The sequence below is a fragment of the Tyto alba genome, unplaced genomic scaffold (genome assembly GCF_018691265.1).
Source record: "Tyto alba isolate M040663 unplaced genomic scaffold, T.alba_DEE_v4.0 Super-Scaffold_13, whole genome shotgun sequence".
NCBI lineage: Eukaryota > Metazoa > Chordata > Aves > Strigiformes > Tytonidae > Tyto > Tyto alba.
The window spans coordinates 22924254-22948782 of NW_024881275.1; the positions used below are offsets into that span (position 1 = coordinate 22924254).

General features: G+C 44.7%; 1 protein-coding gene and 1 long non-coding RNA gene across 5 annotated transcripts in view; one reads left to right on the plus strand and one right to left on the minus strand.

Annotated features, from left to right (window-relative positions):
• The first annotated feature begins 1052 nt into the window (after positions 1-1052).
• The window catches only part of TRIM36 (tripartite motif containing 36), a 31359-nt gene continuing 7882 nt past the window's right edge, over positions 1053-24529 (plus strand). Inside the window, exons 1-8 of one of the 4 annotated variants that reach the window (XM_042787974.1) lie at positions 1053-1122; positions 9940-10174; positions 13191-13220; positions 17681-18024; positions 21175-21321; positions 22382-22477; positions 23400-23653; positions 24296-24420. In XM_042787974.1, the coding sequence (XP_042643908.1) occupies positions 1060-1122; positions 9940-10174; positions 13191-13220; positions 17681-18024; positions 21175-21321; positions 22382-22477; positions 23400-23653; positions 24296-24420 (1294 nt within the window). In that variant the 5' untranslated portion in view covers positions 1053-1059. Of the gene's footprint in view, positions 1123-8765; positions 8899-9939; positions 10175-13190; positions 13221-17680; positions 18025-21174; positions 21322-22381; positions 22478-23399; positions 23654-24295; positions 24421-24529 lie in introns of those variants that run through there. The other 3 variants (XM_032984063.2, XM_042787975.1, XM_042787976.1) reach the window with 3 other exon arrangements.
• LOC116959455 lies at positions 6195-8495 on the minus strand. Its single transcript, XR_004405845.2, has 2 exons — positions 8341-8495; positions 6195-6549 (listed from the first exon to the last, which is right to left on the minus strand). It is a non-coding gene; the product is annotated as an uncharacterized LOC116959455 (long non-coding RNA).

Genomic DNA, 24529 nt, shown 5'->3' on the forward strand with positions numbered 1-24529 from the left:
TTGCAGTGGTGTGGAGTGGAGACAGGCACGGAGCAGGGGTGCGATGTCTGCAACGTCTCAAACGCCATTCTCCAGCCGTCCCGTGGGGCCCCCTTGCCCACTGTGTCTGGGTGGTTTTGCAGGGCCTCTCCTGGTAGCTGGCCCTCTAGCCTGGTGGGATCATTTCAGCGGGCCCTGAGGGTTGCCCCCCTGAAGCAGCGCTGGGTACTTGAGTTGCTGGGACAAGTTTTTCTGCCACTGTTGTACACAGGCATGTTGCATCCATCTTGAGTGGCAGCATCAGGCCTGGGATGCAGAAAAATTGATGACGGGAAGTTTTTCTTCCTGTTCGATTAACCCCCCAGACGTACCACCAGGTTTCTTCCTGTTGGAGATACCCCACAGACATGCCACCAGCCAAGTGCAAGCACACCAGACAGATCGTACATGCAATTATGTACATTACTTTAGTATGTGCTCTTCTCTGCAGGTGTGTTTAGACACAATTTTACATCTGAGCAAAACGTTGAAATTTAAGAAAACCAGATGGAGCCTGGGGTCACATGCATCATGCTGTACCTCAGCAGGCATCCCACTCGAAGCCGTGAAGTCTCTCTGGAAAGAGGCATGCCCACCGTGGGCGCTGCCCTGGGCAGACCTGGCTGCGGCATCAGCCCCAGGCCGCGGGCTCAGCAAAGGCCGCGAGTGTTTTAGGCGGCAACGCTCGGGTGTGGCGAGACCACGGGTGGGTGCAACCTCACCAGCTTGAACACAGCCCAGGCGACCGCAGCATCCGAGCAGAGGTGGTGCTTCTGGGCACCGCCGACGTGCCCCTGACTGCCTGCCCGCGCTGCTGCCGGGGGAGAGGCTTCCACGGGCCCCCTCGGGCCCCTGAGCATCCCCCCACGGGGCGGGGAGCGGAGGCGGGCAGCGCAGCTCCCGCACCACGGCGGCTGCACCGCGGGGGGGGGGGGGGGGGGAAGCCGTGGCGGCACCGCGGGGGGCGGAGGGAGCGACGGGGCGGTGCCCCCCCCCCCCCCCCCCCTCCGCCCACGGCAGTCCCGCGTGGAGCGTGCGGCCATGGCGGTGGCCGCGGACGGCGGGCGCTTCGGCTACATCTTGGACCTGCTGAAGCGGGACAAGGTAGGGGCGGCGCGGGGGATGCGCCCGGGGGGTCGGGTGGGTTCCCGCCTTAATTTGCCTTTTTGCTGGGGGGTGTGTGTGTGTGTGTGTGTGTGTGTGGAACTTGGCCCGTCTTTAGAGCAGCCGTGCTTCGGGGGCTCGCCTGATGCTTGCCGCACGCTTCCGAGGCCGCGGGGTGGAAAAGTTCCCAAGCGAAACGCGAAGTGCCACGCCGCGCGGCACCGTTAGGCGCCTGGCGTGCCTGCGGCCCCCGGCTCTGCGGCGGCTTGTCCTGCTCCTCCGTGGGCGTGGGGCGCTGAGGGGGGCTGCGCCCACGCCGGCCTCTGGCCGGGGGCTTTTTCGGGATACCTGCAGCTGGACTGGCTGCGGGCAGCGCTGGAGTGTGTCGCCCCCGGGAAATGGTGCAGAGTTTGCAGGTATTCTGAGGGAAAGTAGCGTGTGGGTTTCGTACAAAAAGAAGGGGGGAATCCAGCTCCTTGTATCTGTGAGCTGCTGATACACATAAAAAACAGTGAGCACTTCAGCCCTTCCCCTGAAGACTCTGGGTTTAGAAAAATTGAAGTAGTCAGGGAAGTTTTAAAATAAAAAATAAGTGTGGCAAGCAGTGGTGTTATAGGAAAGATTGTTTATGCCAAATGCATCTTGAAGATCTTCCAGCTCATCTCCAGAGACTGCCTTCACACCCCATTTTTTGTGCCCACCGTTCCTTCCCCTCCCTCTTTCCCACTCCTTCGAAAAGTCGTGGATGAACCTTTAGAACGGGTGAGGGAGAAGTTCCCTGGGTGGTTTTCTGCTTCTCCTTGGCCAGCAGCAATTATGCCTCGGGCTCCAACAGAAAATTCAGATGGCCAAGTCTTGTTCCTCTCCATATTATGCAATACACAAAATCATAAAGGGTTTCAGGCAAGAAACTCCTTTTGCCTGTGATTTCCCTGTAAGGGGTTGCTACGTCTGCCCCTTCTCTCACAGTTAAACAGTCTGTGCTGGTATCTCGAGTCAGATGCCCTCTGCAAGAGCATATGGTTCGGCAGACAGCCGAGTTAGCACAGTAGTGTGAAATATGCATGTTTATTGCAAACAGTGCTGTTGTTTATACATAGAGCATCACATTGCCAAGTCCCGTCCTCAGAGGCACTTGATGTACCTGAAGAGGAGCAGTAGCACTTGTGTGACCTTCACAGACTTTCCATAGTGGTGGTTACTGCTTGAGGCTCTCCAAGGGCCAGGGCTGAGACCTCTGGCTCTCCATGTTTTCCTTTTGCATTTCTTCACCTCAGGACCAGGGTTTAAGATTACAGCCCCTTTGTAATTTATTGATGTTATCCAGCAGCTTGGAGGTATTCTGCTGGGATAATTAAACTGCTTTCTCAAGTGACATAAATCATGCCAGCAAAAGGACTCTTCTGCAGAGTAAACGGTATTTGCTTAGGAGCAGGGTATTACTGCGTAGAGGTCTCAACACTCCAGTTTTCCCTTTCCCGTTCTCCCACATCAGTAAAGCTTTTGCATCAAGCCTGAGAGCACTAACATGATCTGAATTAACTGCATCTGGCTCTCACTGAACAAAGAACTACTGGAGAAACGGGACATAATAATAACACTTTACACTCGCACACTCACCTCTCGCTGTGTAGGGTCCCAACAAGCACAGTACATCAGCTCATAGACCCCGGGCACATGATCTCTTCCAGCACTCGTGCTGGTTTTCCACTTAGCCTGCAGCCTCTGTCAGGCCTCTCAGACAGGGCAAATCATTATATATTGCTTTTCCATGGGGGACTGTAGCTTCAAAAACCTGTTCTCTCTTTTAATAATCTGTACTAATTATTCCCTGGTGACTCTGTTTCACACACACAACTTGCACATGGTACCTGAAGCAGAAAGATCCATGTAACCCTTTTAGCCCCAGTAAGACAGTTCTTGTGTAATCCATATATCCACAACATCTGTTTAGGCTCACTACAGTACTGTGGAAGATATCTGGGCCTCCAAGGCACCTGTCACAAATGTCACAGCAGCACTCCAAAATACCCCAGTGAGATAGATTAACAATTAACTACATTTTGTAGCAGAGGCACTGAAGCATAAGGAGATTGTATGACCTTCTTCCAGGACTCTCAAATCCCAGTTCAAACTACAGCAAGGACAGACCCTCAACTGTCTCAGGGTGACATAATATTCCAGAAATGGTTTCAGGCTTTTTTTTTCCTCTCTCTTCTTCACTGTCTATAAGTTTCCTTCTGCAGTAGCCAAATACATGAACACCCCTACAATTATTCATCCTCACTCTGTTCAAAATTGGTTTAATTGCATAGGTACATGTTTTCATCAATGGAATGAATCTGCTTTTCTTCTATTAATAAATAAAAAAGAATTTTTAGATGCTGTAAAGAAATATTTGTGTCTGATGGGGTAACTGATACCAATACTTCTCATACGTTTTGTAGAACCATTTTTGGGCATTTTCCTGTAAGTGGAATACAATCAATGAACCAATATAATCCAATGTGAATTTCAGAGAGAGGCCAGCAACACTGACACTGTCCTTGTGCACTCACTGTTGATTTCATTGAAATAAAGATCTTGACATGCTCCATTTTTTAATCGAACCCCTCTCCTCGTTTTTTTCCCCTCACTTGTTTCCTTTGTTTTACCGTCTATTCCTACCATCTGCATGGTTTGCAGAAACTGACAGCTTGTGATCCATAAAGAACAGCTTTAAAAACATTTCTCCAGAAAAAGCATTTGGAGAAACAGATACTGCCAAAAACAAGCCATAAAACTGCTATGATGTGAACATGGGAAATATATACAAATAATTTTAAGAGTATTTAAAATTCTGCATGCTCTCCACCTGGGCCCTGCAAGTGACAATTATTCCTGTCTTTCACTCCTGCCTGTTTTTCATATAGTGACTCGTGGTAGCGAGTCACTTTATGAGTTTCATATAGTCTCTCGTGGTAGCATTTCAACTTTTCTCCAGGTGAGAGTAAGGGATAGAGGTACAGAGGGGTATAAAAAACGAATCACATAAGGAACTGGAGAAAGGAAATACAGCAAAGTTTACTAGCAGCTGTGGGGGCTGGCGGGTTGCTCTGGGCTGCCCAGCTCACCTGAACTGGAGTTTTGCTCATCTTTTGGAAGATGAGGCTTTACATATTTCTTGCTTATGCCTAGGAAAGCACTTGTTTGGGGTTTGCATTCACATGAGGAGAATAGACCTTTAACAGCAATTTTCTTCCATTTACAGAGTATCTGGAAGTGTGCCTGATTACATCTATATTGTGAGGAGTATTTGCGTAAAAAGGTGACAGGTTAAAAAAGCATGTAAAGATATTTTGGAGTTCAATTTCAGGTAATGGCTTAAGTTAGATACTGCAGAAGAGTCCAAGTTTGAAGACTAACAGCTAAGAAGAGTTAAAATGCAATTTGCATGTTTTGACAGCATTTAATCTGAGTTATTTAGCTGGGTAAATCAACCTGTGTGACAAAGGTGTGTCTCCACAGATTAGACATGTCCTCATGGCTCCAGCAGTGGGTTCTCTGAAGTGCCTACAGGAACATGGGATGTGACATGGCAAGGGCAAGCTGCCAGCCTTGCCCCTTGTGATAGGAGTAGCTACAGTCTGAAGGACAGAAGGCAGCAGGACAGAATAGCAATTCCTCATGTGCTATGTGTGTATAGTTCATATTTTTTTGTCCTGTATCTTTATGGTGTCAGAACCTGAGACTGTGGCTGGGCTTCTTGTAAATTCATTTTTTAAAAATTTAAACCTTTCATATTCCAAATCCTTATAAAAATAACCATTACATTTCCTTGCTGCTAAACTGTAATAATTTGTTTACAGGCATGATTCTTTCCTAGTTCAGAGCTGGAGGGCACTCTGATTTGAATGTCATGTATTTTTGGGAAGCTTTTTCATTATAATTCTTTAATTTGCTTGGCAAGTGATTACACTGTGTGGAGGGAAACAGCACAGTCCTTGGTGTAGACCTGTTGTCTGTAACTGCTCTTTGAATCTCTTGCAACTGCTGCTTTCCATGTGTCCTGGACATGAAGTGGAGTCCTGTACATGTGGCAGTAAGTGAAAAAGTAGAGATACACTGAGCCAATTTAGCACACTTTGAGATGTGCTAGCTACAAATCCTGCCCAAAGCTGACTGCAGTCCCAATATTCTGGCAGTTCAGTGAGCATGATTGTTATTGGCTCAGTGCTCTGTGCACAGCAGTGGCTCGTGACCTTCCAAACTTGTTCAGTCCATCTGATCAATCTATGGGATCTGTTAGGAAACTGTCCGACCATGAGGGTTATGGGCTTGTAGCACATCTCTGCAGAGCAGATCACCAGAATCAAAGGATTAGGGCTTGATATTTTTGTTTTATGACAAGAGGTCCTCAAGTCATCATTATTTTCATTTTGAAACACCCAAGGTCTGTAGGCCCTTGCTGGCTTTTCAAGGTGACGCAATTGAAGGGTATCCAAAGATGAGCCTGTATTCCTGAGCCAACACAGGCACACTTCTCTCAGGCAGCATAAATTCCTGCCTTATTGCTGAGCGAACAGTATATCTTTCAACCTGCATGACTGAGAAGATCCTGGGGAAAACAGCCATCTTCAAAGTTTATTTCTTCATGGCTTAGTAGAAAAGCAAATCACATCACTGACAATTTACAGAGAGTAGGATGCAGGCTAAAACCCCACTGCATCCATCCTGGCAGAAAATACTTCCACTGTGCAGGGAGAAAAGTGCCTCCTTGGTAGCTTGGTCCCCAAGACAAGTCACATTAGCTCAGGAACAAATCTGTCTTCATCCTGTGTATCTGCGCTGTGGGCACATTGGATCTGCTCTGATGCAAGCATCGTGCAAGGCAGGTAGCAGCAGTTCAGCCAGAGGAATGCAGCCTAGCAGGGAAATGGCTCAGGCTCGAGCCATGGTTGCAAGAGCAGCATGAAAAAAGATGTCTTGGAAAGCTTTGGTCTGAGGACACGACAACCGAAAGGTTGCCTGACCTTCTCAGGCGCTTTGGGGCAGGGCTGTGTTGCTTCATGCAGTAGGACCCCAACCGCACAACAAGCATAGGATTTTTATTGTTGAAAACCAGTGCTACATCCTTCTTTGAATTATACTGATCATTAATGCAAATGAGCGCTTGGGAGACTGCTGCGGACCAATGGTTAAATTAATAAGCACATTTAACCTGAGCTAGAAGGGAAGACAAGATGACAGCCCCCGCCCACTCCAGTTTCTGTCTTGTGATGATGTTTTGGGAATGCAAGGAATGCCAGCAATGCCTGGTCAGACCCTGCCTGCTGAAGGGGCAGGAGCAAGTTAGGAAGAGTGCGTTGAACTATCTTGCCACTTTCCAGGTATTACAAAGGAGTCCTTCGTTAGCAGAGCAGGTGTCCAGTTGATGCTCGCATGTGGCTGGAAGCAAAGCAGAAGGGTAGGTCTGACTGCTGTGGCCATGCTGGTCTTACTAACCGCTTCTGCAGAGGCTAACAACAGGAGTGTCTTCTGGCAGCGGTTTGCGAGCTTACCTTTTTAATGTACCACTGACTCTTAACTGATGTTTTTTTCCTCACAGTACCTTAGAGCTAATGCGAATTTTGACACTGCGAATGCATTAGCCCTAGGCTGGGGAAGGATCCAAAAGCTGGTATAAAGGTGTGAGTGCAGCAGGGGAAGTTTTGCCCTTTGGAGGCCTTCGAGGACGACCTTTTCGTCCATGTAGTATCTTAATGTGATGGAGGAGGAGGTGTTAATTAAAATCCCCCGGTCCCAAGTACCCTGAAGCAGGAGAAAACAGGCACACAAACAGGCTAATAATACCTTAATGACCTATTAAGGGATTGAGTAGTCACTGACAAGTACTGGTGGTAACTGTGTCACTGGTCCATCTGAAGGCTGTGGGAGGGCAGGAGGAAAATGCATGCTCCAGGTCTGTCCACGGTGGCAACACCCACCTCTGCTGGCACCTACACCTCTGGCATGAGGTGTGGAACGGTTTCCCTTGCCATGCTGCCAAAGACAAAATTTTTTAATACTGTTTAACAGGCGACAGCAGGGCCGAAGGGACTTTGTTCTGGTCTGCAGCTGATAGGCCCCCAATCAACCACATCCAGCATCAGTGCTGAGTAGCATGCTGAGGTAGGCAAGGGCTTATTAAGAGCTACAACCTCTAAAGTCTGCCTGTAACATCAGGAAATTTGGGGATGGTAGAGGTGGTTAAGGGCTAACATGGTTATTCAGATGCTTGCAAATCATTACTCAAAATGTAGTCGGGAGGCTGACAACTCATGTCCTTCCCAACCCGTTCTCCGCCCCTGCTCGGTTTAGTGACATCTTTCAGTTTGAATATAAATACTGTGCATTACTGGCGTTATCAGAATAATTTCTAGCACAGTACTCTGTATTTTTATGAGGGTAGTTTCTAAAGTAAATGTGAAATAACATCTTTACATGTGTTCGCTACTAAGTTCTCTGTAGTGCTAGAAATGGAAAACCATCACCTCTGTCTTCATGATTTCTGAGTGTAATTTTCCTTTCAAGGTTCATGTCCAGGCCACTGAAGCCCAGGTATAAATAGTGACCAAAACCCAAATAAGTCATTTCAAGCATGTTTGTTTTATTGACTCATATGAATGGTAATTCTGAGGGGAAAAAATGAACCTCGTATCCTGATGTTAGTCTTTTAAATAGGCAAGTAGGTCAAATTTAGGGTTTGCCAAACTGACACCATTTCATCAGTCACGTAGTCCAGGCTCCTTCTAATTAACCAAACCTCCTTCCGTTCTGTAACGTAAGGACACTGTATGCTTTCACTCCTGACTTTCCTAACTAGTGATTTTTCTCCCTTAGCCTAATGCTATGTTAACTACAGGCGGCATTGAGTCTGCAATGGTTGCATCTGCACCCTTGCCAAAACCCGAGGAAGCTGGAGATTTAGAAGGGTTTTTGTTCTTTCTGGCTGGTGGTGAAAAGGGAATTTGCTGCACCTTTTCCAATGAAAACGTGCTGTAAGGGGCGGGTAGGAGGTGCAGACGAGCAGAACAACTCCCCCACCTCTCCTTCGTCCCCGCTGCCACGGAAGCCACCTGCTGCGTGCCTACTGCGCCCTTAAAATGTCCCAGCCCGGCTGGCCCTCCCGCGCCCAGCGAACGGCGGCGTTACTGTCCCCAGGGACGGAGACAGACACGCCTGCGTGGCGTCACTTACCACGGGAGGTCGTCACTGGCGGGGTGCTGAGCGGGAAAGTACGAAATACACACCCCCACCCCCCCCGCCGCTGGGATGGGCGACAGAGGGACAAAAAAAAGATAAAAAAGAAGAAAAGAAGAAAAAAAAAAAAAAAAAAAAAAAAAAAAAAAAAAAACCAACCAACCAACCAAAAAAAAAAATAATTCAGAAGAGCCCGTGTCCCCCGCGCACCGGCGAGGCCCGCCCCGCCCCGGAGCGTCGCCGCCCCCTGGCGCCCCCTGGCGGCGCGGCTGCCGCTGCGGGCGTGCCCGCCCCGCCCCGCCTCGCGCCGCCGGTGCCCGGTTTGCCGCGCGCGCTCGCCATTGTGCTCTGGCCCCGCCCGGCGGGCGGCACGGGCCACCTTCCCGCCCCCCCCCCCCCCCCCACTCCCCCCCGCCCACCGGCGGGCCGCCTGCCGCCCGGCCTGACCGCACCCCCCGGCCTCCAACCCCCCCCCCCGCCCCCGCCGGGCTGGCCGCCGCGGAGCCGGCGGGCGGAGGAGGCGCGGGGATGGAGGGCGATCGGCTGGAGAGCCCGGTGAGCGCGGGGAGAGGGGGGGGGGGGGGGGGAAGCGGGCCGGGGTTTGTCGTCCCCTCCGGTGTTGCGCCTTGCGCTGCGCGGGGCGCGGTGGGCCGGGAGGGGGGTGCTCGCTCCCCCCACCCTCGGTGTGCGGCGGCAGCCTCGCCCCTGCCCGGCCCGGAGCGGCACCGGCCGCGGCCCCGCCGTGCTGGGGCGGCGTGCGGGGCTCGCACGGAGACCCTCGGGAGGGGGTGGGCGCGCGCAGGGGAGCCGCTCCCGGCCGCTCCTCGACGAAAGCGGCCCGGTTTCGTGGTGGGGAGCCCGGGGGGAGCAGCGGGCGCTGTTGCAGCCGGTGCCGGCGCCCGCCACTTGATGCTTCGCCGGGGCCGGGCTTGCCGTCGGCGGTGCCGGCAGATCCTCCCGCCTCGGAGCGCCGGTGCCAGATGGCTGCGGGGTCATTGAATTACTGAAGAGCTGCATTGATCCACGGGCTGCTCTCTTTGTGCGCCAAATACAGAAATAAATAAAAAACCAGATAGTGTTCTGGTAGCCTGATGAAGTCAAGGCAGTTTCAGTCCTTAAATGTCAATTACGTGGCAGGAAAGCCTGATATTTAGCCAGTCTGACACTTAATTTCTTTTTTTCTCTTTCCGCCACCCCTCTTCCTTCAAAAGCAAGCCAGCCAGCTGAGTTAAACGTATGGATACCTATTGTTAAGAAGTATGGTTGCTTTCATTTCACTAGGTCCTTGAGTGGAATTAAGACTACTCCCCTCCTCTCCCTTCCTCCCCTGCAATGCAGACATGACCTAAAGATGAACTGAGTTTGCCTAGTGGCAGTGTTCGTTTCGGTTGAAGTGAATGTTGTTGGTGCTTTCATAAATGTTAATCGAGATTTGTTTGCAGTGTTAACCAGAGGAGTGCTTCAAAACCATCTAAAACTGCATGCAACGATTATTCTAGAGAGCTGGGGTTTGGTGACATGCAGACACGCAGCTGTGCCATAAGTCTTGCTGGTTTTTTGCGCTTACACTTGTTTCTCCCTCTTTCTGTCATGAAGGCTACCATTAAGGGTATCGAAAGAGAGCTCATCTGCCCGGCATGCAAGGAATTATTCACCCATCCACTGATCCTTCCTTGCCAGCACAGTGTCTGTCACAAATGCGTGAAAGAAATACTCTTTGCATTTGAAGACTCTTTTGCTGATGGAGGCTCTGAATCCTCTAATCAGAGTAGCCCTCGAATTAAAATCTCTTCTTCTAGCATGGACAGAATTGACAGGATTAATAGATCAGGTACGTATCAGAATTTTTGCGCGTTTTCCTAATTTTATGTGTTAGACTGGCTTGAGCTGGATGGTATCTGCATTGGTAAAATGTCTTCCCAGTACTCGTGACAAGGTTAAAGAGACGAGTCGGGGATAGTGCAATTCTTGTTTATTCTGTGGCAAGATCAGTGGGAATATTTTTAAGGACCATGCACTTTATTTTGTATATAATTGATTTGTTTCATGGCATCCCATAAATCTCTGTAACCATTTCAGTTGCATCAAGATACAACAGGATCATGTTCAGTAGCGTGGAGATGCAGATTTCAGCGGTTTTATTGCCTGTCAGTAGTACTGTTGAGGTGGTTCTCTCAGGTTTCGGCCAGCCTAAGTCAGTAGTTCTTACTTCCTTCTGAGCCTCTGGAGACTTTGCAAATGATAGTTTTATCATGCCCATTTTCATTGTGCTTACAATAAATCATTTTCCATAGATGATGATCATTGCACGATCTTTGCGTGGTTGCAGAATTGGAGGACAGATGACTGTAAGAAGACTGTGCTAGCAGTCTCTTTCAGTGTGGTCTGCTTGAAGCTTTCTGGAGCACTTAGCTGTAGGACTCCTCATGTTCTTTGTGATACCACACTAGAAAGATTCTTACAGCTGTCCGTGTAATTCACGGATTAATTGATCTGCTTTTGCACAGATACACCAGAAGTACTTTGTGCATGCTATACTTCTTGACAGAAACCTCATCTTGGCTTTTAGGCTTCCTTCTAACATAATTATCCAGTTTAAAACAACACTCCATGGTGCCCTGAAAGAGTCACCCACAAGACAAGCCCTAAAGCTGCATCTGCTATTTGATATGTTAGTAATGGTCATCCTTTCCAGTTTTCAAAGTTCAAATGTTTTATTTCACCTGCTTCTTTTAAACAACTCCTGAGTTGTTAGTACTGGTACCCTTTCGTATCAGTTTGATAAGTGAATGCTGTGTTTGCTGTAGCTTGGCTGGTTGAGGCTTGCATGATTTGAGGGAATCCCCAAACCAAATGGCTAGTTATCCTTGTTACAGCCCAGTTTTCTGGACTTGGGATGCACAGCCCCACAGTCACTGTTTAGCTCTACATACACTTCAGCCTCTTTCTAAGCCCTCTCTAACTGCAGTGTTACGTTAAGTTGGAATGAGGAGAGCTCACGTGTGGCTGCCTTCTCCCAGATCCAAGCCTATTCCCTTTTTCCTCAGTAAACATAATCTTCTGGCATGGCCTTGTATGCATGGACCAACCTGGTCACTGTTTTCCGTGGCAGCTGTCCGCTTTGTGTTTTTACAACGTCGACATCAGTGCACCAGGCTGGGTGCCTGGGTAGTGGTGGACACGCCGTGGGCGACCTGAGCTGTGGCTTGCAAGGTGTGGGAGTATCAGGCAGGCTGCTTGTGGTGGGGAGCAGCCCCCCACTGCCGTCAGCAGCGTAAGGGAGGAGGTAATCCTTTATCTCCCGTCCGGAGCTGCCCTCCAGTCTTGCAGAGCTCATTTCGCAGTGCTGCCATAGTTGTTGGCTGCTCTTCTCTCAAGGTTTAGTGTTATTGCTTCATTATGCCCTTAAGGACAGTGCAAGAAAGACCCGTTCTTGGTAATCCTGCCCCCCCCAACCCCCAAGATATATATGCACGCAAGTTGTTTCAGGGGTTGTAATCTTCAAATCCACAGTTGTCCACCATCATCCCAGCAAACTGATGGGAAGTTATGTGTGTTATCTCCTCATCTGACCTGCTAGTAGAGGGAGATGAATGCTTTCCTGAAGGCTGCATACCTGTTTGATGAGTAGCAAGAGAGGTTGAGACTTGGAAATAATGGGCTTCCTACCCCTCCCGCCAAAGAGCACTGGGCAAATGCACATCACAGGCAAATTATCATCTCAGTTCAAATTTGCAAAATGAAAAGCATATGGAAATGAGAGCTTTAAAGAATACGTTTGGACGTTCAGGTTATACTGTCTTTGCTTCTGATGTTACAGGCATTATCACTCCATTGCTATGTGGGGTGTGAAATTTGCTTTCAGACGTTTGTTGCCAGTAATGTTCAACCAGCTTGCAACTTACATTTGTACAATTCTCCTCTTGCATCTGAAATAACCATACTGTTTATCACCTTGCTTAATTTGTTTTGTGATCCTTAGGGGAATTTTAAATAGAACAGCTCCATAAGAGAGAAAGCGTACAAGAAAACATCCAAAGTGGGGCCTCACATACATAAAAAAAAGGACTAGTTTCTGGTTCAGGGTATATCACTGTCAAGACAGTATTGTTATATTTGAAAATGAATATAGACACCTTCTTCCTGCTGTAAGTTTCTCCTTTTTCATTTTTTTGACTTAAGGAATCCCTGCTATCTCCATGAGGAGTGTCATCTATTTAAAATGATTTTGGCATTTAAATTCTTGAGATGCCAGAAGGAACTGGTCCACACTCTGTATTTGTTGGGCATACATAGCTTGCATTTACAGATACAATTTATCTTAATGTAAAAAGGCCGGAACTGGTAGAACCCTTCATTTTTTTCGGTTGAAATGGTGTGCATGTGCGTCTTAAATTCTAATGTGTAGGTTTAAAAAGCCCCCACTGTTTATGTCATATATAAAATAATTTTTGATTAAAAAATTATGTTGCATATAAAATGAAAAGAAATTGTATTTCTTACTGCTAATCCATTTTCTGTAATGTTAGTGTAATTACAATGTTGGTGCAATTAAAGTGTGCAATGTGGTTATGTTGACAGCCTGAGGGATGATGCAGAAACTGAATGTTTGAAATATCTCTCCCTGCTCTCCCTCCCCCTCCAATCTCTTCTTTCTCCCTTTTTCTCTTCTTAAATATGGCAGTTGTTTCATGTGCTAGGAAATTAAACATTCTTGCCTTTCAGCCCTGCACTAGTTTAACAGCCACAGGAGAGAAAATAGATGATGGTTTTCTTCTGAACCATTGTAAACCAATGGTATATCTCATTTTTTGATTTCTAAACAGCTTTCTGTTCATTGTTCGCAGCCTCACAGAGGAGGTCTTTTGGGTGGAGAGGTAGAAATGCTTCACTTCTTGTATTGGCTAGAGATAGTCTAGCATTTAGATCTCAAGTTAAATATTGTTGATTAGTGTATAGCTTTTTGTCAGTGGTCAAGTCCACAAAATGGCTTTTGCAGTGAGCAAAGATACAGCAAAGGACTTCTATAAGGAAAGCTTTTCATTCTGTTTAACACTGACTTAAAGGTCAACTGGACTGGAATTCGGTGAAGGGTTGGGCTATATGCTTTTTCTTGTGTGGGTGAACGGTTGAACATACATTGATGGGTGCAAGAATGCACGTTCTTTCTTCCTTTAAAGCAAAAACTCAACAGTCACCCACCTATTCCATGCTTTTTAATTTTCAAGAGTTTACATGCTCAAGTTTCAGTAGAACTACTGTCTTAACTGATAGTGAAGTGTAATTGTTAGGTTGATCTTTGTAGCACTGAGAGGTCATGGTTGGCCATCACTTTTAAATGGAAGGTAATACTGGTTCTTCACTATGTCTGAGCCTGCTTCATTTGATAAAGCAGCAGATTGAAATTTATATCATGTTAGCCACAGTAGGTAATTCTGGATCTGGCAATTTAACACAGCACATGAGCATGTTAGGAAAACTATTTTAAATTGACACACTTGTGATGTTTGGCATGCTTAGTGACATGGTCAGGTTGATAGCCAGTGTCTCTTTGTTTTAAGTACATCTGATTTTCAAAACTGAGCTAGTCTGAGCATCTCAGCCACTTTGTGGGCTTTTTAACATCAATTTTTTATTTTTTTTTTATGTGCTGCTCTGCTAAAAACAGGAAAAAAAGCCCCAAAACTCCATGTTGCCATGATATTGGCAGGCACATGGAAATACTGTGTCCTTCAGGAAAGACATGATCTGAACTAAACGTAAATCTGAATCTCATACTCAGTGGAGGACAAAGCAGCTGATTGGAAGGGGAAGTTTAAATTGCCTCAGTTGAAGACTGAAAGTATCGTAAAACAAAGATACTGTAGGACACCATCAGAGCTCTTGGAAATCTGTTCTTATCTGATATTTTTGCAGAAAGCAGCCTTGATTTGGGGAAGATTAAAGTATCTGAAAAAGACATTTTGCAGCTACTGACTTCACTCATGTTTTTTTTTTTTTTTTTTTTTTTTATTTTATTTTCTTCCTAAATATCCATCCAAAAGTGTTAAATGAGTTTGGGGGGTGACAATGCACATTTATATAGTCTTAAAAACTTCTACGAGAATCCAGTTGACTTTTAAAATCTTTATTTTTTTTAAACTCTCACACATTTAACTTTCATGTCTTCCATAACCATAGAATTCTGGTGATACTGTGTACTTGGAAAACACAATTTTATCTTCAAGATGTCTTATCCCTTTGCAAACCATCAGCTGCAGGTTGGGCTTTTCAACATTTTAAGTGTTGGTACCTCTCCTTGGCAAGAGGACATTAAAGCATTGTTTTTAAAAGACATGCTTAAGATTGCTTTTTGACCTGAGCCTTTGCAATCTGTATCCTAATATTTGTGAGTTTGGAGTCTGAGCATGAGGATATGTTGTGCTAATTTTTTAGTTACTGATTGAGCTATTCATTGCAAGTGGAGCAGTCTGTTTAAAAGCCACAGCGGAAAGTTTCTTGTGATGATTCCTAATGTTTCAAAAAATACATACTTTTTTGTTGTAAACCAGATTGGCAAAGTGTAAAAGAGAATATGGGGAGGACCTGAGTTCCTCAGAACCACACATCTAATATGACTACAAAATCCATGAGTTTTGCTGCTCTGTTTTTTTTTTGTGGGTTTGGAGTTTTGTGTGTGTGTATGTGTATAAATAGAATTTCGTTTTAGCAAGCTGGACACAAGACAGATAGGAAAGGTAGTGCTCAAAGTAATTTAGCACTTCATTGGTGCTTTCTTTTTAAAATACAAGTGTAGAAATCCTATAAGCAGAAAGGAGACTAGTTCTTAGCATGATATTTTAACACTCACTAGGCAAAAAGAGAATGTTTCCATACTTTAAGTATTGAAGTGGCAGAGCACACCAAGAAGCTTATCAAGTAAACTTCCAGGATTTAAAACAGGGGGAAAAACAACCGTAGGCTCTTGGAGTGCCATCAGTGAAAAGGGATGAGACATCTGAAGATGTGCAGGACTTCCCTGGTCCTGGATTACTTTCTGTAAGCAGAGTGTCACCAGTCTTCGCAGAGCATGGCTCGTGGTGATGGGCTTGTTTTGGTCCACCACGGGCAGAATGAAAGGCCTCCGTTGGGATGCAGCTGAACTCACCTTTGAGTTAAACAAACACCCCTTCCACATTTGAGCCACTTGGGCCAGACTTCAAAAGCATGCTACTGGATACGAATTTCAGATTGTATTTTTAAACTTGACCACTGCACCATGGGTTTTTTTATTTGTTACCTTGCCTTGTCATTGCTTGCTCTCTGCTATAGTATACTGCTTGTAGGCAGTCCCTGTATGTATGACACTGTATCATTGTATTTTTAGTTTTAGCGAATGTAAGTATTCCAGGTTCCTTTCTGTAGCTGTTGATTGCATGGCACTGCATGCGAAATCATCTTTTTGTTTAGGCCATTGTAGAAGTCTGTGTAGAAAATCTGTGTTTCGGTGTGCAGTGCTAGCTTGGAGCATACATGGGAAATACAGTTTGCGTTTCACTGCTGTTGCTGTACATTGCATGTGTGTGTTGCTGTGTATGCCGAGTTATAGGTACTGCAGAACGTACAGTCTGGGTAATTAATTCACTTCAAGTAAGTATGAAAAAAAAAAAAAAAATTACATAATCTCTGCTTCCCTTAGCCAGAGAGTTGTATGCCCAGTGCGTTGTGTCACCCATGCTGTTCTGTAAATGCAGTCCAGTTGTTCAGCTCAGAACCTCCAGAAGGGCATGAGACTAGTTGAGTTTGAGGCTGCCAGCTTGTACACACTTACTCATGCTCTGGTTGTGGCTTCTTAGCTGACAGTCATGCATAACTACCACGGGGCACATTTCAAACATCTTTAGAGGAACCAATTCCTTATGGGAGTGTTTGTTTGTGTTTTTTTTTTTTTAAAAAAAAAAAAAGAGACTGAAAAGGGCATGATAGTAAGGGAGGTTTTGGATTGTTGGGTGAAGCAGCCATGGGAGAGCAGCACAAGGCAAGTGTCTATCGGATGCCATCAAAGGACACTTAAAAATTAAATGAAGCATCAGCATTTCTGATGGGAAGATACTGACTAAATACAGAAGAGAAGAAATTTCCCTTTCTGAAGAAGAACCAATTTCAACACTAAGAAACTTTAAGCCATACTTCCTTTTACAAATTGGTTATACCAACATGCAGACCTTTCAAAGAGATCTTAAAACCATGCTCCAGCTACAGAGGGTTTTTTTTGTTCGTAAGGGAAAGCTGAGAGGTTACATGTTAAGCCTAAGCACTGGCTTAGCCTGCTTCAGAAATACATAAAGGACTTGTTTTTATAGTTGTGCACTGTGGGTCCATGAGTGAGACATGGGGGTGCACTCCCTGTTTGATAGCCTCAAGCACGTTACCCTGTAAATAGCTTTTGGGTCTGTGTGAGCCACCCCCGAGAAGAGGCTCCAAAGCCTCCTTAGGCTTGTGCCTTTACTTGAGACTTTGATCACTTTTATTTTGGAGAGGAGGGGAAATTTGTGCGTAGCTGTTTGGTAGCAGTGCAGCTTCTCTGCTGTCCCCCTTTGACATGAAGAGAGAGACGTACCCTGTGTAACCATGCCCGTGTGTTGTTCCCCAATTCAGGGTAAAAAAATCTATTGGGCATAACTGCCTCAGCATCCCCTTTAGTGTATGGGGCTTACTTAGCAGCCCTCCTTTATCAAGGCCATTCAGCAAGGGCCAAGTCAGCCTCAGCATATTTTAACTAAATGACTTGGCTGAGATTTCATGCTGGTAATACCTAGTTGTCTTGATTTCCTCTTTATTTTACTATGATGCCTCTTGAGATGGGCCAGATAAGCTTGACTCAGCCAAAGCAAACTTCAAGGAGCCCGAAGTTGGCTATGTTTGTCTAGGAATAACTAGTCTCACTTAGGGAATAAGCATCTTTCACTTCAGTAGGTTACAAAGCTGTTGCTGTCTCTATGTGGGCAGCCAGTTAGCTTAAAAGCAGCTGGTTTCCAGAAAGTTTTGTGTTTAGTGCTTCAAAAGGCTGCAGCTTGAGTGCATTTGAAAACTAGATGAAGAAGATAGGATTGGAACAGCTAAATTCATCTTAAAATAGAATAAAGTTTTAGAGTAGTAGTTTGTAATGTACCCTGGACTCAGACATTACACTACCTTGTCATGGCAAATGTATTCCCTTTGGCTTAGCAGGCTGCATACGAATTGATACTGTCCTGGTTTGGACGATGTGCTACAATAGTTTGGGACTGATTGATAAATTCCTGTGCTTCTCCCTTTAAAATCTAAACCTCTTCTGTTTATGCTCCTCCTAAATCAGGATTTGGTGTCTACACAGGCAGAAAACGCAATTCACTGACTCCTAGATCGAGTCTGTTTCCTTGTCCGGGTTGCCAGCGTGATATTGATCTTGGAGAACGTGGCATCAATGGCTTATTTCGCAACTTTACTTTGGAAACCATTGTGGAAAGATACAGACAGGCAGCCAGGGCAGCCATTGCTATTATGTGCGATTTCTGCAAACCTCCACCTCAAGAGTCCACAAAAAGCTGCATGGACTGCAGCGCAAGCTATTGCAATGAGTGTTTCAAAATACACCACCCTTGGGGAACTGCAAAAGCCCAGCATGAATATGTAGGACCAACCACCAACTTCAGACCCAAGGTAAGTATACCGTATCTTAAAGAATCTGGCTTGCAGAATTCGTATATAGTTTCAGACATACGTGTGCAACAGTAGTTGCTTTTTAGGACCGTTGTTGCTTTACCAGCTGTTGCTCTTATTTATTGAGTGAACCATGAGCTTTTGTTCTTGTTGATGCTGACGTGGTTGTCGTTGAAGAGGACAGTGAGAACGTATTTGAAGAGGACCCTGAAAATACATATTTCTTACTTTGAGGAATGGATTTTATTATTTGTGATTTGGGTCTTTTTAAATTTTTTTTTGAAAACTTAATAATCTTGAACATCTTGAATGGCAGTGTTTTCCTCTAAAAATCAGGTTTAACAGTTTTTAATTTACTGTGTGCAGTAAACTTAAAAAACCCAACACAACTGGCCTACACCCTGCTCCCTCAAGGCAGGTTCCCTTTGGGTGTTTTGTGCTTGAACTTAATACATCACAAAGCATCATCTTCCTTTCCTTCCTTTCATCTAGCCTTAGCAAAAGGTGGAGTTCAGGTCTCCATTGTTACTGCACTCTGCTATTCTTTTAGCTGTAGCAGAAGAGAAGAACGTAATGGCAAGTTTTCTGCTTTGCACACTGCTGCTGCTGCCACATTCAGACAAAACAGTATGATTGCAAAGTGCTGTTACCTTTGTTTCTTCTGCTAGGCTTGGTGCAGAACAAGGCAGTGCCTCATTGAATTTACGTTACACAATGGAAGGAATTGTCACAGCTGCCATCTCTCTAACAAGGGACCACAGTAGGTCTTAATGTCCCAGCCCTTGATGTATGCCTGTGGCCAATGACCTCGTTGGAGGTCCCACGGATAATGGAAATGGTGATGTTCAAGGAGTCCTGATTAATAGTGATTAAATTAAGTAGGTTTAATTCACGTGCCGCCTGTTAGAAGATCTTGACTGGTGGTGTACCTTCTTTCTGAGGCTGGAAAAATTTGAGCCTCAAAATTAATCGAGCTTCTGAAGAGTGAACATTCAGAAGTCCCCTTAGTGCCGTTTTTGAGGCTAACCCATTCATTCCGGTTAAGAACAAGCATGTGCTTGATGTGCTTTAAAATGCAGTAGCACACAGCTATCTTTGTGAAATGTCCCATTATTGGATAAACGAGTGAGGTGAAAGTTTGGATGCTGTCTTCCAGCTGTTAATCTAAAATGCTGTACAGCTCCTTAAAAATGTTGCTTTGTATCTAAACCCTTACTGCTGCAATATTGCTACTTAAAAATGTCAAAGGCATCTCGTGATCCTTGTGTACTCTTAAAGGTACCATATGTTGTTATACTACATGCAGACTGAATTTGGGTTTAGAAGTCTGAATTCTGTTGAAGCAGAGCAAAAGGGTGAAAAGTGGCTTAGGTCATTCTGATGTTGATGTATCAAGTTTGTGTGTGTGTGATTTAGCTTTTTTAAATTATATGTGAAGACAGATGTACTGTTCAAAAAAAGAAAAGACAAAAGAAGTCAAAAGCATAGTATAGTTAAATCAACTATAGATACATCTGTTTGGTAGAAAAACTACCCAACAGCAGTAAACTGATCTTTACTGTGCTCTCACAGAGACTTTTCTCGTGACTGTTTGAGCTTAATATAAAAAAAGTGCATTTTTCATTGCATTGCATTGTGAAGACCTGAACTGAATGCATGGAGTATTTGCTGGTCTCCTAAACAATGTTCCCAGTCATCACTTTAATTTACAGCCAGGCTGGAGAGCACTTTGTAACGTGTGTGGTGGGGATGGGAGAAGCACATACTGGGCTGATTGTTCTTGAATTTTAAGAGAACTAGACAAGGTAATTTGCTGACCTCTTCTGTCTCAAGTTTGCAGGATGTAATTCTTGCTTATACAAGGACATGAATAAAACTGTGGTTTCTGTTAGGTGTGACTGTGCACTGCTGTATGATTGCAGTTTTTAGAGGTGTCTGCCTGCACAGCTGAGAAATTTTCCTTTCTTTTTTTTGATTTAAAACCCAGTGATCACTGACAGCTGGGTAGGTTATTGCATGTCCTGTTTGATGACACTCTTACATACCTAGGAGCTAGGGAGACTGGTGTCTCTGGGCTTTTCACCATAGCATAAAATAACATGCAGGGATTGAGAGTTGGTGTCAGAGATAATCTGCAATTTTTTGTCCTTATTTATGCTACTCACATTTTTTTTTCCCCTTTTTTTTTTTTTTTTTTTTTTTTTTTTTTTTGTGTGTGTGTGTTAAAAGACGATACTTTTAAAGCTTGACTGTTGGCACTGCTGTCTTGTTCTTCTTGATGTGAAACTGAAAAGCTTTCTCAAGAGCTCTTCTTTGGTAACATGGAGTAGTCAGACTCAGATGTTGTCTTCCAGTGTGGCAAAGCATTTTGTTTTTTTTAAACCACACCCTCTTTTAGGTGGTTTTATCTGTTGCTTGAGCATGCAGTTGAGCAGCACATTTTTCCCTCTTTGTGCAGTTATTTCAAAATGTTCAGTTTTTGAAAGGTGATTTTTTTAGTGAACACCAGCTTTTTTTGCGATGCTGTTTAGGCTGGTATTGGAATTAGCACTCAGCATGAACAGCTTGTAATTGCAGTCATATAGAAGAATTGAAACACTGATGCCTTTTCCTTTAAAATGACTGGGACTGGTGGTGGTGGCTGCATTTTGTTTGTTGCTCCAAGAGCAGTGGCTATGTGGCTGATCAGAGTCTATCTTAAATTTAAATCATGACAGTATTATGTGAACTCTTGTTTTAAGAAACAGTTCGTAACTGTTTCAGAAGATGCTGAAATGGACATGGTTAAATGTGACAGGGTGGATGTGTTAGATACTGCATTTACAGCTCTGAACAGGAGTATAGGGGTCTGGCAGCATGCAAACAACTTCAGGGATTAGCAAAATGGTTGATTGGAGTATGGAGGCTACCTGATGTGTGCACAGACACTGCTACAGGTTTACACACTAAACCTCGTGAAACTGTGTTCATCTGCCAGCTTTCACTGGCATGGACACATATAAAATGTGGAAGATAAACTGAATATAAAAACATTCACTGATTAGATCAGATGCTGCTGTGGGAGGACTGAGTGTTTTGATCGTTTGTTGAGCACCTTAGTTTTTGGAAGTACACCCACATTCTCTCTGCTCTCTCTTGTTTTTTTTCCAGATTTTGATGTGTCCAGAACATGAAATGGAGAGGGTAAACATGTACTGTGAAATTTGCAGAAGGCCTGTTTGTCACCTTTGTAAACTGGGTGGATGTCACGCAAACCATAGAGTAACAACCATGAGCACTGCCTACAAAACCCTTAAGGTAAAAGTAAATAATGTTGGACTTGGCCTTAAGAAAGGGAAGAGTACTGAGCTTCTGGTATGAGGGCAAACTCCTTCTGTCAGGAAGCCAGGATGTGTGTTTAGAGGACACTGAACTAGTCATGAGTCATGCTGTTGTGCAACATCTGTTGTATTTATTAGTGTGACATAGTGCATGTCTGAGAAACTAAACTATTTTCTATGAGGCGTGAAACATAACCCCTTAAAAGTGCTTCCACCTTATTTTAGCCAAATGTACACCAGTACTGACCAATGCAGAAGGTTTAAACAGTTAATAGTTTACAATCTAGCTTTTTTAAGGTAAGTGTCCTTGTGGCTTGGGTTAGCTGATACTTTAGAGTTAGCTGATACTTTAGAAGCACTCCTGAAAAATTGGTGTCTGAAGTATGGACCTTATATGTTTCTGAAGTTGCACAGCTGTTAATTACCTAAGCACAGTACAACAGGGAAAACTTGCAAACATTGCTTTGTTACTAAAGAATGATTACTGCTACCCCCTTTCTTTTTTATCTCTCTTGCTCACAGGGGGAAAAAAAAAAAAAAAAAGACCAGACCAGACTGCCTTGTGCTCTTTGGCCTCCTCCCTCGACTGTTTGCAAGGCTTTTCCTGTATAGCTGTTAACTCTTGTAACTAAGGAAGTGCAGACACACTCATAAGTTCCTACTTTGAAGCACTCATTTTTCTAGCAAATCTTACTACAAATGACTTAATATCTAACAAGGCTTTTCTGTAAGTTTTAGTAACATCCTGAAGCCTCATGTTCCTAGCCTAAGAGAGAGGGTGACTCCTGTGGCTGGGAAAGAATGAGCCCACTGGGGCTGTTACCTCCTGTCCATAGAATCCTGCTCACAGCAGTGGCCTGATGTCCCTGTGGAGCCATCGTAGGTCACCTAGCAATTCTCCATGGTGTTGCTGCCTGTAACAGGCTGTTGTCCTTGTAACTAGATAGACCGAGTGCTAGCTGGATGACCTGCCTGTGGTGGTTGTCAGTTTGGGTGAGATACCTTTATTCTGCCAGTTTGTCGTTTTATTTTAACAGGAGAAGCTTTCAAAAGATATTGAGTACCTCATCAGTAAGGAGAGCCAGGTGAAGGCTCACATTACCCAGCTGGATCTGTTGCAGAAAGAAACAGAGGTAAGAGTGACTTGTGGATTATCTGGGGTTGGCCCTTGTGGGGACACAGCAGGGACTCGAACTGTTTTCAGTGAAGTGTTTGAGATCCTTTGGGTTTTTTTAGTTAACCGACAAAATTTCTGAACAGTTTGTATTAGTCCTGACTCACACACAGTAAGACCTAATCGTGACAGTGTGGGAAATTTGAGCAACACACAGAGAGAAGTTAAGTTCTGGGTGCTGCTGTAAATTTAATTGAAATAAAGCTTATTTGATACATTAACCAAAGAGGGATGGGTTAGACTCATAGCTTTTGTGTATTAATGGTGTTGCACGGTTCACGCTGTCTACCTTGAGGATATTGCAGTACAGTCAGAATTAAGGGCAAAATCTCCCTGCAGAAGAGTCAGAGAGCTATGCCCTCACATCCAGGCTGAAAAACATGATGGCAGAAATTGCAGGAGCTTTTGTCCCTGCCTGTATCTTAATACAGATTGTCTCTGTGCTTTGTAGTTCCTTTTATTCAGGGCACTAGTCAAGGTGGCACTACAGGTCTGAGGGCATATGTGAGGAACTGGGCTGGACCCCCAGTTCAGGGTGATTGGGGAAGACGGAAGAGCACCTAGCTCTTGGTCATGAAGACTTCAGAGACTGACCTGCTTTTACAGTGCTTTTCCATGAGCAGTTTAGACAAATGCCATGCATAACTCAAGATATAATCAGAGGAGTACTTTCCTGCTTTTTGTTCTCTGTGTTAAGTAGTAAATGCTTACTAGCAGTGCTGATCACATTTTCAGTGCTGAAAAGTGTGTCAAAGCTCATTAGTCTTGTCTGTGAAATGGATGACTAGATTGCTATGATATCTGGAACAACCTGAAATATGTTTCTGTACACAGCCACAGTGCTGTGGAATCTGTCTAAAATGTGTTTTGTTACCTCCTAGTGCAACAGTGAAAGAGCTAAAGAAGAAGCATTTCAGAGTTTTGAGAAATTATCTCATGTCCTGGAAGAGAAGAAATCTGCAGCTCTTAGGGCAATTGAAGCTTCTAAGAATTTAAGGCTGGAAAAATTGCAGATGCAAGCAGAAGAATATCAAGGGCTCCTGGAAAATAATGGCCTTGTAGGATATGCTCAAGAAGTGCTCAAAGAAACTGATCCATCTTGTTTTGTTCAAACAGCAAAACAACTTCATGTCAGGTATCTTAATTATCTTCAGTCTGAGGTACAGGTACTGTTCAGGACGTCTGGTCAGTCATATTCTTTAGACATCTTCTAGCAAAGTACTGAACACAGTACCTTCCATTGTAGAGGTTCAGGAGATGGTCCTGGTACCATTCAGTAGAAATTACTATATTACAGTGTGCATTAAGAAACAGCACGCTGGAGGGGCTCTGTCCTGGGACAACGCCAAGCCTTGTTCAGTAGGACTGCAGTGAAAGGGTAGTCCACTCAGCTCACTGACACAATCCTTTGCTCAGAGATTGTATCAGGTATTTGCAAGTTAATCTAACAGGTCTCTTTTGGCCTTAAACTCTTTGATCTTAGTAGTTGTTCTCCATCAGCGCTTCACACCTATTTTGTTCTTTGAACGTAATGCCCCAAATAGTTAAAATGCTCAGCCAAATGAATGATTACCTGTTATCTTTACACTGATGTACAAAAGGCTTTTAAATTTTGCATTTGAATTCTGTCTAGAGAGACAGATTTCTGGGAGACATCAGTGTATACATGAAACCAGAATTTTTTTAATAGCAAAAGCTAGCATTTTTACTTCAAGGAATGCACACATGTGAATTTCCTTTTCTGTCTTCTGCCATCCCTGTGCTACACTGCTTTCAGAATCCAAAAAGCCACTGAATCTCTGAAGAGCTTCAGGCCAGCAGCTGAAACTACTTTTGAAGACTTTGTGGTGGACACAGACAAGCAAGAAGAGATCCTTGGTGACTTGTCCTTCCGTTCCAATGGTAAATTGTGAGAGCACCGGATCTTTCTCGAGTTATGGTTTTGAGGGCTTCTGTGGAAAGAAGCAAAACTTAATCAGGGCTGTGACTTGCATTGTCCCTTCTGTCTCCG